This window comes from Stegodyphus dumicola, chromosome 8 (assembly GCF_044657685.1).
Source record: "Stegodyphus dumicola isolate Sdum_Otavi_A_Nest chromosome 8, ASM4465768v1".
Classification (NCBI taxonomy): domain Eukaryota; kingdom Metazoa; phylum Arthropoda; class Arachnida; order Araneae; family Eresidae; genus Stegodyphus; species Stegodyphus dumicola.
The window spans coordinates 193229222-193244427 of record NC_140775.1 but is presented as its reverse complement, the minus strand read 5'-3'; the positions used below and the strand labels follow the sequence as shown (position 1 = coordinate 193244427).

The 15206-nt window shown below is 31.6% G+C and overlaps 1 protein-coding gene across 2 annotated transcripts in view; it reads left to right on the top strand.

The window, feature by feature from the left end:
• The window catches only part of Tcs3 (Probable tRNA N6-adenosine threonylcarbamoyltransferase Tcs3), a 67622-nt gene that overhangs the window by 28816 nt on the left and 23600 nt on the right, over positions 1-15206 (top strand). For both annotated transcript variants that reach the window (XM_085822867.1, XM_085822868.1), the window contains exons 6-8: positions 1519-1614; positions 1699-1748; positions 5295-5373. In XM_085822867.1, the coding sequence (XP_085678993.1) occupies positions 1519-1614; positions 1699-1748; positions 5295-5373 (225 nt within the window). The remainder of the gene's footprint in view (positions 1-1518; positions 1615-1698; positions 1749-5294; positions 5374-15206) is intronic.

The window sequence follows — 15206 nt, the reverse complement described above, 5'->3', positions numbered from 1 at the left end:
CGTGAACTTGAACAAAGAGTTGAGTGAATCGTCTGCTTTTTTACCTCGATGCAGATTAGAGGGAAAAAAACTTATCTTATTTATTTTATCTTAATTTCTTTAACTTTTTTATATCAGTAATTTGGTATTTCCATTTTGACTCATTATTATTCAGTAATTATGATGTCATTATTTGGTAAGTATTTTTTCGATGTCGCAGCTTTCAGAACCTATAAATTGAATGTTTAATAATCTGAGAACCAACGTGGATTTCAGGTCGGCGGATTTTCGGTATTTGACTGTAAAGTTTGGCAATGATTTTTTTATTTCATATTTTGTAAATCTTACTAATTTTTTATTAACAAACTCTAAAATTTGAAAGCAAGCAGTGACAATGCTTTTCGAAACAGAGCAGATTTTTATCTCCAGTGGGAAGACTGTTGCCACTCGAAAAAATGAGGGTGAAAATTAGTGCTTTCAAAGTTTTTAATTAATATCTCAGCTAATTAATTAATCTCAGCAGCTCTAGTCATATGAAGATGAGAATGGTTGAAATGACTTCCCATAAATTTTTGGAATCTGGGGGGGGGGTGTACCTCTCTCGAAACTCAACTCCCCTCCCCATTCTTGAGAAGATAATGCCACAAACAGACACGCACAGATTTTAATAGTATAGATCATATACGAAACAGAATAATCATCATCAATATTGATTAATGACTGATTAGTGTTGAAATATCACATTGTTAATTTCATGCATAGCAAGCATGTAAGGTTTTTTTAAGTCTTACCTCTTATGTTTAATACCACTTCTGTAGTTTTCTCCAGTTATTCCATCTTGTTTTTTTTTTTTTTTTTTTTCCTCTCATCTTCCAGCATTCTCTTTTAAGTCAGTTTTGGTCATTGCTTTCTTTCTATCAACAGCTATGTTAGGGCCATTCTTGAATTTTTTATGGTTGAAATTTGAATCATGTGTCAGAGGTGTGTTCATATCTTGGATTTAAATTCTTTTATACACTTTTGTATATACTTTGGCAATTATATGCAGCCATTTTACTTGGAAAGGATTTAATGAGTTTTCTCGTGGGTGTTCATTAATTTCTATGATTTTGGTTTGTATAACAAAGCTGATTATAGTAGGAATTTTGCAAACAAATTAAAAAGTATCAAATTTATTTTTAAAGTAATAATTAGTGCATTCAAATTTTATGTAGCATTCTGAAGATTCTGAATAACAAATTTAGCTTTAACTCAAAGAATAAAAATTTAACATTTATCAAATACTTTTATCTCAGTTGTAAGGATCTCGGGTGGTAATTTAATTTCTTGTGAGGAGGATTACAGTGGCTGATTCTACATTGTTTAATTTTAATATATCTTTTACTTACTGTTTTATTGTGTTTCCCAAATTATGCTGCTTATAAATTCTTGCAATTATGTTACCGTTTGTAGTATGCTGTTGAATTTTAAATGTTAATACAATATTGGATATCTGGAAATATTGCTTTATATCTGATTCATATCTTGTTTCATCCCCAGATTATAGCATACAATGAAAGAAGGTATAGGATATTTGGGGAGACTATCGACATAGCCGTTGGTAATTGTTTAGACAGATTTGCTAGAGCTTTGAAGGTAAAAATATCATTCACATTTTGCCTGCCTATGTTTTAGCAAATATGCAAACTTGTATTTCAATACTTTTCTGTACTTTTTTAGCTTTCAAATGATCCAAGTCCTGGGTATAACATTGAACAGATGGCTAAAAAGTACGTAATTTTCATTGCATAATGTTAGATATAAAGTTTTTATAACAAAAATATGAAAGGATGATAGAAACTTGAATTTTTTTAAAAGCTTATCAAATCAAGTATTTAATTTTCTTTCTTAAATTTATCATTTTCCATATCAGTGAATTAAAAAAGATGAGCAGAGTAACTTTTGGTACATTGAAAAGTATTTGCACCCCCAGTTTCAGCACTACTACTATTTAAAGTTATAAACATAAAAGAACATGAAATGCTCTTTTATGCTTATAATATTATCATTAATATCAACGAATCTAATTATTACATAATGTGGTTTAGTATGCCCAATTCTTGAGATTGAGTTCACTATCTTTGGGTGATATTTTCATTGCTCAACTCTTGACAAAATTGTGGTCTTTATTTTCAGTGTCTTAAGCTCTGTTAATTCATTTGGAATATTTTTCTCACAATAAGAATCTGCTATATCCCCATTCATGGCCATTTTAAGAAACTTCTTCATGACCAGATGAAATTCTGCCAATGATTGAACAAGTCCTAAATTTTTTTCATTATTTGGTATGTATAACATATTGGACATTCCCCTAAAAACTTAAAGCCCACCAGCAGCCGAGCAGTAAAGTCGCTGAACACTGGTAGTTCGGTCCGAGGTTCAAATCCCGGGCTGGCTGCATGGGCGTTTTCGTGGTTTTCCCCATGTGTAACGTGTATACGAGCCAGTTTCCCTTAGAAAGTCCTCCACGAAGGCATCCCTCCCCTTAGGCAGATAGCCCTCGTGTGCTTTGCCATAATTAAATACACCACATCACACCACCTAAAGACTTAAAAGCTATACTATTTTAAGTTAGGGTTGAGAGAGTAGTAATACAGAGTTCATTAATCCAAGAAAAACATTATTTTAACATCAACTTGTTTTAAATATTAATAATTATCCTTGCTTGTTAATTATCAATTCAGTTTTTAGTTTTATTTCAATTTCCCTCCAGTACATTAAGAACATTTTATTTCTTTTATAGGGTATTTCCTCCTTTCTTTTTTAATGCTTTTGTGGTATAATCGGAAGTACACTTGATGTGTAATCAAGAGGTCCAGGGTTCAAGTTCCAGTGAGAGCACTGCACATTTTTCATATCTCCTGATTCGAAAAAACCCTAATGACTCTACATTAGGGTTAACCTACAAACCCTAATACTCTACTACTCCCAAACTAAAAGGTGGGGGACAATAATTCATCACCACCAGGATTTGATGATTAGGTCCTCTCGTACCCAGTCACCCTTTAAAAGGGGGATTATATTTTCTCTCTCCTTTCTGCATGCCTTCATGGTGTAACTGGAAACATACACAACGTGTATTTGAGAAGTCTAGGGTTCGAGCCCTGGATAGGCACATTTTTCATGTCTCCTGCTTTAAAACAAAAACAACCTAATAACTCTACACCTTTTATATGTCAATTATATACTATAATTAGAAGCTGACTTACTAGCAAATAATTGACAACAAAAAGAAACTGTTACTTGAAACTGGAAAGACCAACTAATGACTGGGTTTATTTCTTCATTAAAAATTTTTTTAGACTAGGAGAGACTTGAAAATGCCACCCATTTTCATCTTTAGGAAAATGATGTAGATGAATTTGCGAAGGTCCTATATTTATAATATAATTCATAATCTTATATTGTAAGATATGTCGGTCCTCATAGATTTCTTATACTGTTCAAATAATTTTCACTTTTTCAACTTTTCTTTTACGTTATCTTTTCTTAACTGTCTGTCATTAAAAACAAAAGAATGCATAAAAGGCTAAAAGGAAAATATTTTCTTAAAGATGAATGAATAAATTTTTAATTTTTTAAAAAAATTTCTTTATAATATTTAAGCACATAATGCATATAATCAAATCAAAATTGGGAAGAATTTGAAGCTCTCTATCTCAAGCATTACAAAATTTAGTATTTCATTGAGATGTTTTTAAATGAGCCATACTTAATATTACAATAAGCAGTTTTAAAGTTGGAAAAAATAGAAGAGAACACACTGCATCACAGTCGTCATAGCTAAGTGTGATAGCAAATCAGCTCCTTCTATTTCAAAGAAAAAAAGAATTTAATCCAGCTTCATGTTCATCCCAAATTTATTTTAAGGGTCTGTCTGTAAATTATGCTATTTTAATAGCATTTAAAAAGTTAATTGTAATTATATGTAATGAAGTATAAACCAAATTATGTATTTTTATTTGTGCTTTAAAAATTCCATCAAAAATGTTAGTTGGAGAAATGAGAAAATTAATCAATAGTCGGATTAAAATAAGAATAAAACAGAATCAACAAAACAGTAAATGATTCTGAAAAAGTGTTTTATGTTGTCAGTAAAATTTGGTTTTTAATTCTACAGCGTTCTATATGCATTCGGTGCCTTGAGTGGTTGCCCTAAGCTGTTGTTTCTTCTTAAAGCCAACACATATGTTATACCTGCTGATCTGTCTGAATAAGGATTGTTTGTAGTATTCTATGAGAGTTCATTCCTATGTTCACCATTTATTTAAAGATGAATGTAATTTCCTATTCATCCTGTATATTTTCAATTTTTGTATTTTTATAAGTACTCGGAATTTAATTTAGCATTTAACTATGTAAGATTTTAGCTATCATGTTATTTATTTGTGTATATTTTTTGACATTTTGGCACAAATTCTATTATGAATATAAATTTTAAAATAGTGCGAGCTCCTTTTGTAAACTTTGTTACAAACTGTATTTCACAATGTATAGCTTTGTTTCAGTTGTAAATATGAAAAATAGTAAGAAAATTAATTATAATTTAATAAATTAATGAATTCAATTATGATGCTTCTAAAAATTGAAATTATTCCTTATAATGCAATTTAAACAAGAATAAGAACTTATTTAAACAAGAATTTAGTTTAAATATTTTATTCCTTATAATAAAATATTTAAACTAAATTCTTGTTTCTTTTTTATTTGAACCAATAAGCAACTGAATGATTACAATGAAAATTTAACTTTTACTGTAAATTAATGGTATACAAGCAAGAAAAAGATTTATCATTATAACATAAATAATCAAGAATTATTAAAGAAACTTTCTGTGTAATAAAACTTAAAAATGCATATGGAATAAAACTTGAAAATTTATGCCAAAGATGTGATGATATGTTATATATGCCAAAGCATTTGTTAGTCATGATTTGGCATAAAGATATATTTTATGTTGTTTGAACGTAAAATGTATCTTTAATGCTGCTAAATATATTTCTCAAAGCTATTATTATGAGAGTATTTTTATTTTTTAATCTAGAGACCAGTATGTCACCTGCAAAATACCTATAATACAGGCCAACTTGTTCACTAAAAGCAGAATACTTTTTTTGGGGTGGGGTGTAAAAATAAAAGTTTATTTATTTCTCATTTCTGTTTGCTCTGTAATATGAGAGTATCTTTATTCTCAGTTTTAATGTGACTATAGATAATCTGATATTTGATCACTTAACCAGCAGGCTAATAAAATAATGTTTTTGATTTTTATTTAGGGGGAAAAGATACCTTTGCTTACCATATGCAGTTAAAGGGATGGATGTCTCTTTTTCAGGATTATTGTCTTTTATTGAGGTATGATGCAAAAATTCATTAGTAAGATTGCTATTTTTCATAACAGCATTGTTAAAATCAAAAGAATAAAATTCAAGCATTTACATGTTGTTACAAATTTTGCCACTGTTTTATGAGTAAGTTTATAAATAATTTAAAGATTTATTAAAACAAGGTTCCTAACATATCCTAAAAGTCCTTAATCTCAGCCGAAATTGGCAAGATGTCCTTAATTTACCTCATCTTACATTTCTGTCTGCTTTTTATGGCTGCTATTTTAAGTGTGAATTAGCAGTTTGTAGAACTATCTTTTGGTGATTTATTGACAAATATGTATTTATGTATTATCGTTTAAATTTGTTCTTATTTATAATATAAACAAATGAAACAAACATTTTGAAATTATTTCTTTTATTCAAATGAGAAGTTCATAAAATATTACATAAAAAATAACTTTTCCATTTTGGGGATTTGAATTCTTTCATTAAGTGGCGCTAAATATTACGTTTACCAACGTTTTGTGGGTTTTTAGATCAATTTGTGTGCAAAATTTTTGAGTCGGACGTTTGTGAAATTTTGAAGCTTTATTATGTCATTAAAGTAATGGTAATATATGGAAATTATATTTAAGAACTAACATTAAATTAAAACATTTTTATTTTGCCCTGTTATATTATAAAGCAACATTAATTTCCATTTTGGTAACTTAGGAGTATTTTGAGTGTAAAAATTAAACAAGGTAGTAAATACTAATTCAGAAGTCAAACAACAAAAATCAGCATTATATTTTCAAAATTTAATGCTGATTTTTGTTGTTTGTCTTCTGAATTAGTATTTGTTCGGCGTGTTATTGCGTCTTAAGGTAATAAATGCTTATAAAGCACCATTTCCAAAACACTTCTTTTTGGAGAATTTTCGGGAAAACAATAAAGCATAATTATTTGAATTTTCTTCTTTTTATCCTAGAAGTCTTTCTCTTAACGTGTTTATCTTCCCTTAATTATCTCTTCTTTTCACTGAACATAAGCATCGAAAATTGCAAAAACGGTTTCTAATCTTGTCACATGAACAAGCATCTGGAGAAAGGAATTTTTTTATTTATAAAGGAATTAAAACTGTCAATTTAAAAGATTCAACCTATATGGCTCAGAGCACCATACATAGGGTTGGTATTAGCATTTTTCTGATACAGTCTCTGTGAGCCCTAAATTCTGCTGCCCAGTGTCTATTCTTGATCATTCCTATATTTTGTTGTTCAGTACTTCACTGAATTCTAAAAATTCTGCCATACCAATATTATCATTTCCTATTTATTCTCAATGCTCATATTACTAAAGAAATAAAGTTAGAGGTTTCTTCTATACATTCTAAATGAATGAAGTTGTTTTAGAATAACAAAAATAGTTTATTAAATTTGAAAATTTGAAAACAGAGAGAAACTTATTGAGAAAGAATTGATAAGGATAAAGAACACTGTTCTTCAAAGGTATATTGTTGGAGCATTAAACAACTTGGGAGATGAAGCAGAGTCTAGTGGGAACATTCGTTTTTTTATTGAAATATATAAACTGAGAAAAGATGTTAAAAAGAAGGCAATTGATATAAATTAGCTAAAATGTCTGTAAAATTTTCAAATTAAAAAGAGGCATAAAAATTTCATTGTTCATACAAAACATAATTGTAATTCATACAAAACATACTTGTAGCTTTTAATGTAAAACTATGCTAGTATCATTTTAGAATTAATGTTATATCTGTAATTATTTTTAATTTAAACTGTAAAATGTCCTTAGACAGTGATTTTAATAATGTTTTTTAATAAATATTTTTTAAAATTTATTAGTGACCACATAAATCGCTAATGACTAAGGATATATATTACCTAATTTAATTATTTGTAACAAACTACTTACCCATAGGAGGCCCAGTGGCATAGTGGCTAGCACATTGCACAGCAGCACCACAAGTCTGAGTTCGATTCCCAGGCTGGGCAAGGTCGACTCAACCTTTCAATCATTTTTGTCGATAAAATGAGTCCCAAGTTCGCTTGGGGACTAAACACTGGGGGGGGGGGGTCCTGCGACAAGCTGACCACTTGTTCAGGGCATATGCTTACGAAACCCGGGGCCCACAGTCAAGAAAGCAGATTTTGGGCACTGCAGGCCTTGGCCCATTAGGGCTATTATGCCACTGAGTTTAGTTTAGTACTTACCCATAGGAGTTGTGTCTGCATGATAAGCAAATTTTTGCTCTTCATTTTTCCTTTCTGTGGATGCAAAATACAGTCGAGTGTGAAAGGAGCAAATATTTTCCAGTGATGGGAAAAAGCTCTAGTTATTCCCATAGTTAAACCAAGAAAAGATCCAAAGAAGCTCTCCAACGAGCTACCCGTCGTATTTATGAGTTCGCAAGCTTTTGGAAAAAATGGTAAACCGTCATCTAGCCTATTATTTACAAAAGAACTATGTAATTTCAACTTATCAAAGTGATTTTTGCAAAAGTAAACTACCATTGATATTACGTTTCTTTTGGAAACCTCCGTCCATAAAACTTTTGTCAAAATCAATCTGTAATGGCTTCACGGATGAATAAGGCACCATTAAAAAAATGAAATGTTTATTAAAAATTAACGTTCAAAGAATAATAGTTAACTCGGAGCAGTACCTCGCTCCTACCACCTTCCTCCTCTGAGGCTAACATGCAACTGTCGTCTCTCTCATATGCTGGGCTCTGGCAGGCAGCTGATTGGCTCACCGCAGCCAGATACATGACACCCCCACGGTAAGATTGTGCTACACCAAAGCAAAGCAGAATCTGAAAACTGAACCAGAAAATGAGTTCACAAACTTAAATTGTATACTCCACAAACAAATGCTTAATGATTAATACCCTTATTAATATTTGAATCCTCTCACATTGAAATAAACAATTACGAATTTAAATGACTTATATAAACACTTTTACAAACGTAATACCAATACTTGCCTAGTATCTCAATATATATATATATTCTTAACCAAATTAATTCAAAATATATGAACATGCATACATGACGTAATAACATATTTTAAAATAAGTGCAATAAACATTCATCTCGCAACAGATGAACAGGTGCTTTGATACAATACCGGAGTTCTGTAATAAAACATATATGCAATACTATTTCAAAACACAATATTATAATGCAACATTAAATGAAAACCACAATTTTTTTTTTTTTTCTCCAGATGGAAAGTAGCTCTCATACAATTCCGGAAAAAAAGAAAAATAACTAATGCAAAGTTTTAAACATATTAGTTCATACTTAGTTCACACTTATTACATTCAGTAACTAGTTTTGAAAGACTATCTGCATTTTTTAATTGTGCACCAGGGCAATGAGAAATATGAATATTATAACACTGAAGTGCCATTGCCCATCTCTGTAATTTGGCAGAATGCAGTGCCGACTTATGCAAATATAATAACGGATTATGGTCTGTGATCAGCTCGATATTTGATCCAAACACCCAACACTCGAACTTTTTTAATGATCACACAACGGCATAAGCCTCACGTTCAATAGTTGACCAGTTCTGCTGAGTCTTCAAAAGTGTTTGACTGGCAAAGCTGATAGGATGCAAACTGCCTTTGCTGTCTCGTTGTGACAAGCAAGCACCAACACCATATGAACTAGCATCACACTGTATGTTGTAAGGTTTGTCTGGTTCTGGAGTGTACAGTTTTGATGCTTCACACAGTTGACGTTTCAGATCTTGAAATGCTCATTCCTCAACATCAGTCCATGGAATTATCTCAGGAAGTTTCTTTTTCGTGAGCTCCGTCAGTGGGCAAGCTATTTCTGCATAATTCTTTATGTAATCCCAATAATAGTTGAATAAGCCTAATGCACTCTTTAGAGCAGTCTTCATTTTAGGACTTTTTATAATTTCAATGGCTTGCAATTTTTCAGGATTAGGTTGATGTCTTCCAGCTCCTATTATATGTCCTAAATACTTTATCTCCGAACATGCAAAAACACATTTCTTTACGTTCACCATAAATCTGAGATCACTTAGCGTAGTTAGCACAGCATCTAAATGTTTGAGATGCGAATTCCAATCTGGTGAAAAGATAGCAATATCATCAATATATGCTTTGCAAAAATCACTATGTTTTCTCAAGGCATCATTCATCACTCGCTGAAAAGTATAAGCTGCATTTATTAATCCAAAAGGCATCACCTTCCAACAGTATTGGGAACGATGTGTCTTGAATGATGGTTAATCACGACTTTCTTCTTCTAAAGGTATTTCCCAACAACCTTTCAAAACATCTAAACTGGTGATATTATTCACATGTCCAGTTTTATTGATTAGATCAGTCATATTCTCCATTGAAAAATCAACAGGCTTGGTTACTTGATTCAACAATCTAAAATCAATACATAAACACATACTTCCGTCTTTCTTGACAACACATACAACTGGGTATGCTATTTCAGCTTCACTTGGCTCAATAAGACCCAAGCTCTCTAATTCCTCGATCTGTTTATCTACTTCAGGTTTCAAAGATTCTGGGATTTTATAGATATATGGTTTTTCCCTTTCGGCTCCAGGTAACAACCGAATTCTATGTTCACCGACGCTGGCTATTTGGATCTCACCAGAAAATAATGTGACGTGCTTGAGTAAAAGCTTGTGTAATTCCTTTTGTTTGCTATCCTCTAAATGACTAACATCCACCTCGATAACCATTCTAGTTGCTGCACAATCTCTTTTATTTGGGTATGAATTTCCCCAAACTCAGAATCATCTTCAAATATCACTCCCACAGTTTGTGCTCAAACATAAAATTTTCTTATTTTGTTTACATGAACATGCCGCACACTCCCATCGAGTAATTTAACCTTATAAGAATGAGAATTTACTCTTTCAACAAGCTTTTTCATATAGCTTTTTGCTAGAGTCTGGTATAAGTAAATATACTAGATCACCAATTTTAAATTCTATCAAACTTTTGCGACGGTTAAAATAATATGCCTAAGCTTCTTGTTTTTCCGCGGCAGATAAAGAAGTGAGCTCAGATGCCTTTCTCTAAATTTATCTTTAATTCTTGTAGATAATCAACTGCTGAATTACTCAGATTAAGTGGTAATGGTATTTCACCAGATCATGATGATTTTAACACAGCTAAGGGACCTCTAGCTTCACGACCGTATATAAGCATAAATGGAGATACACTTGTAGTGCAATTTGGAAGTTCACGATACGCAAAAAGTAAATAAGGTATGTGCTTGTCCCAATTAACAGGATCTGTACGAATTACATGATGTAACATTTGTTTAAATACCCGATTCCATTTTTCCACTGAGCCGTTTGATGCTGGGTAATCAGGCATCGAAAAACGAGGGTGAAATCCTAACCTTTTTTCGAATTCTTGAGTTAATTGTGAGGTAAAATTAGTGCCTTGATCACTACAAATTATTTCTGGAATACCGGTTCTCATAAAAATATCTAAAAATGCATCACAAGTAGCTTTAGTGGAAAGACTTTTTAAAGGTATGACTTCTGGCCATTTTGAATGATTATATATCAAACACAAACAATATTTTTGTTTGCTTCCTGAATGCAGTGAAATTTCACCAATAATATCTATATTTACTGTATGAAAGGGATATGGCGCGCGAACAATAGGAGTAATCGGAATTTTATCAGATTCTCTTTCCAGACTTTTTAATTGACATCTTTCGCATGTTCTACAATAATTTTCTACATCTTTGGATATGTTCGGCCAATAAAATGAAAGCTTAATTCTTTCTTTAATTTTCCTCATACCTAAATGATTTCCGAGTATGGAATCATGAGCTAATTTGAAGGACTTTATTTCGATAATTCTCGGGCAAAACTAACTGTTGTATGTTTTCCCCACATATTTTTTTCTTTATGAAACAATAATTAGTCCTGTAAAAAGAAATTATTCTTCCCTAATTCTGTATCCTTAAAAGAATTTATTAATGTTTGACAGTTTCTCTGATCAACTTTAAATTTATTCGATTCCAAACAACTGTTTAGTCTTTCATCATCCTGATTCTCAACTGAGCTATAAAAAAGATTTACACCTGACAGTTCAACTTCAAATATGCATACATATGGTGTAATTAAACATTGAGCTTATCTGTCAACGCAAAAAGAGCTTCTATGCGTGAATATAGACAACTATTTGGTTTTTTTGTAATAAATGGGAATAGTTGCTAACGTTGCCTCTATGACGTTGCCAAATGCAGAACTCAAAATGATTTTACCCTTACTTTCTATTTTTAAATCAGGAATTAATGTAGTGTACAAAATTGGTATTTCCGTACCTGAATCTTTTATTGCTTCCCTGCAAATTAAATAGTAATCTTTTCCAAGGAATAAAATTTAAGTTTTCCATCGGAACACTCGCGTTTTTGTAAATGTTTAGAATTTACATTTGTAACAACCGCATTGTCCTTCGGTTTACTTGAAGTGTTAACTTTCGGTTTGACCGGAAAATTATCGTTCTGTTTATTGGACTTCTCAAATTTATTTTGCCTGTTCGGGCAATTCTTAGCCAAATGTAAACTGCTACTACACACGTAACATTCTCGCGGTTTAAACGAATGTTTCTGTTCATTTACCACTGAATCTTTTCTTAGCGCTGGTGAAATATATTTAGAGTTTTTGTTGCATGAATCACGAAAATTAATGCATTTTTCACCTCTTATGTCATCAAAAGATTTACCTTTTGCGATGAAATAAGTATTGCATTCCTTCCTTAGTTCTTCTGGACGTAGCCAACTTTCACCTTGTCGAACTGCAACATGGCATGCTAAATCACTATCCAACGTTTGAAAAGGTTTGTCAGAAATTATTAATTAAAGACTCAAAATCATTGACGTTTCTACTTTTACAATAATGGATCCAACATGATCTTAAACGAGAGGCGAACTGCAAATGAGTTTCCCCCGTAAACCTTTGAGCTTGGCAGAAATTTTTTAAACATATAGTTGGCAATGGTTCATATTCCTTAAGGATTAAAGATTTAATTTTTTCATAATCTTTCAAATCATCATCTTTAATATATACTAGAATATTAGAAGATTTATCACCTATCAGTTTAAGTAAAATTTCAGACTTAAACTCATTTGGTACGTTCTTATGCTTAAAAGACCTTTCTACTGAATCAAAAAATAAGTTCCATGCTGCACCCATTTTAGGTACAGAAATTGATAATGCCTGTACAGCTTTCAAAAGCTTGTCTAATGAAAGTGTATTTTCTACGTTGTTACTAGATTCGTTGCTACTTTTGATTTGCATCAAACGCAGTTTCACAATTTCTTCTGACTTTTTCCTTTCTTCAACCGTAGTATTTAGGAATTCAACAACAAAATTTTTATCTTTCAAATATTCTTTAGAACTTAAAAGCTTATCTTTAAATTCTATGACTTTTAAACTAGAATTGGCTTCTTCACCAAGTTCCTTCAACATCGAAATAAAATCACTTTTAACTACTCCCTTAAACATATTTAGAAGAAAATTTCCTTAAAATTACAACAAAAATTTCTCACCTTTTCTCAAAATCCAGTTACCTTTGTTCGCTCTGGTTCTCGAAAGAGAGCGTGCTGTAATGGCTTCACGGATGAATAAGGCACCATTAAAAAAATTAAACAAACATTTATTAAAAATTAACGTTCAAAGAATAATAGTTAACTCGGAGCAGTACCTCGCTCCTACCACCTTCCTCCTCTGAGGCTAACCTGCAACTGTCATCTCTCTCACTTGCTGGGCTCTGCAAGGCAGCTGATTGGCTCACCGCAGCCAGATACATGACACAATCAATAAACAAAAATTTGAAAAAATAAACTTTATGCCTTTTTTTATATAGAAAATGCTTATCTTGTGTGATTTTCATGCTAATGGATTGCCCCAAAATCTGCCAGCTTTCATAATTTTTTAAGGCACAACCACTGACCCAGACAAACAATGATTAATTCTGTACTGTACTTAAGAAAGGAAGGGGATGTGCCTCAAGGTTGTGTGCTAAGTGTTACTCTTTTCAACTTAATAAATTCTGTTTAAAGGAACCACCCTACCATTTTCAAATTATTATACATTGATAACCTCCAGATAAGTTGTCTAGGTGCTGGCATGAGATATGTGGAGAAACAACTACAGATTGCTCTTAAATATATTCAGAAATGGGCAAACGAATATGGATTTATGTTTTCAAAATAGAAGACAAGCATACATGCACTTTTGTGAAAAGTGAAATCTCTGTTCTGAGCTAAAGTTCTGGTAAACACCTCCTGGAGCATAGTCATTGTGTTGCATTTACAGGGTTCATCCACTTTATGACTCTATATTTATGGATTGGAAAGTTATCCAGTTTTATTAAAATTAGATCCTGTTTATCAGTAAGACTTGTGGATTTATTATGGAACCTTCCAAACCATCATTTAAATTAAGACATAAGGTGGCTGTTTCTTCATCATTTCAATATATTATCACAACCTGATTATCTTTATAAAGTCGGTATGCTTAATGACATGCATGATCTTTTGTTTGAAATACAGCCATCTTGTTTTCCTTCTGTCTCTTTAAAGGTTCATCACTGATTCAAGAATACTGTGTGTATGATGTGTATACCCAAACCATAAAGTATTTTGAGATCCCACTTTGGCAATATGCACAAATCCAGCCTTTTGATGTTTTTTGTGAGCAAGAAATATCAACAAAATTGTGCACAAATGACAAGCAGAGGCATAAATATAGCATTTATATTCTCATATATGAAAATTGATCATGGTGGAAGATCTTTTTTGATTGGCAGTGATATGAAGAGCAAATATTTGCATGGTGTTTATTACTGTCCTTTAAATTAATTGATGTGTATTATGTAATTTCATTTATTTTTAAGCTATGCTGGAGAAAGTAAGCTTTAGAAATATTTTCTAACAGCAAGAATCTAGTAGCTGTTCAAGTTTTAAAGCTAAGTTCAAATGTTAGAACTGTGGACATCAGATTCTTTACCATTAGATTCTCAGGCATCATCATCAGACATCACGGCGAAGTCTGTTCTTTAATTGTCTAGTTTGCTTGTCCCTTTGAGAGATCCACATGATCATCAAATAAATGATAGTAACTCTGGGGTAATCATCATCATAACAATCTAAAAAGCATAAAATCTAGAGTGGAATATTGAGAGGCTATTAGAAACTGGTGATAGGGAATCTTCTTAACTAATCTTTGAATGAGCCACTTTCCAGTCTTTCATAACTATCTTATAAAAGCTGAAAGTGGTCTTATTTGATCAAGTTATAATCCTGTTATTGACGCATTATATTTTGGTGAACTGCCTATAATGTATTTACTCACACATTCCCCTTTTCCTCTTTTTTATTAATTTTGTTATATGAAATCAAGAGAGGAAAATTATGCCAGTAATTTAATTTCTGAAGGATACAGTAACAATAAGAACATAGCAAATGAAAAGTATTTATGGATAACTACTAATTATTACAACATTATTTATTTAAAAGAAACCTATTTCAATGAAATACATGATAATATTAACATTACAGTACTAATAAAATCTTCACTTCTGCTTTCCTGTATCTTGAATCTTGCCTACTTATTTTGTCATCACTCCTACTCTCTAAGTCTCAAATCATTCAGTGTTGCTGGAACTGTCATCTATGATGTCTGCTACAGCTTAAAAGTCATTTTCACCATTATTGTTGTCATTGTCATCTTGATCTACATTCAATCTGTCTTACCCTCATGTGATGATTTTCAGAACCAAGAGCATTATGTACTTATATTTTCTTAAAACTCTGCTATAATTGCTTCATC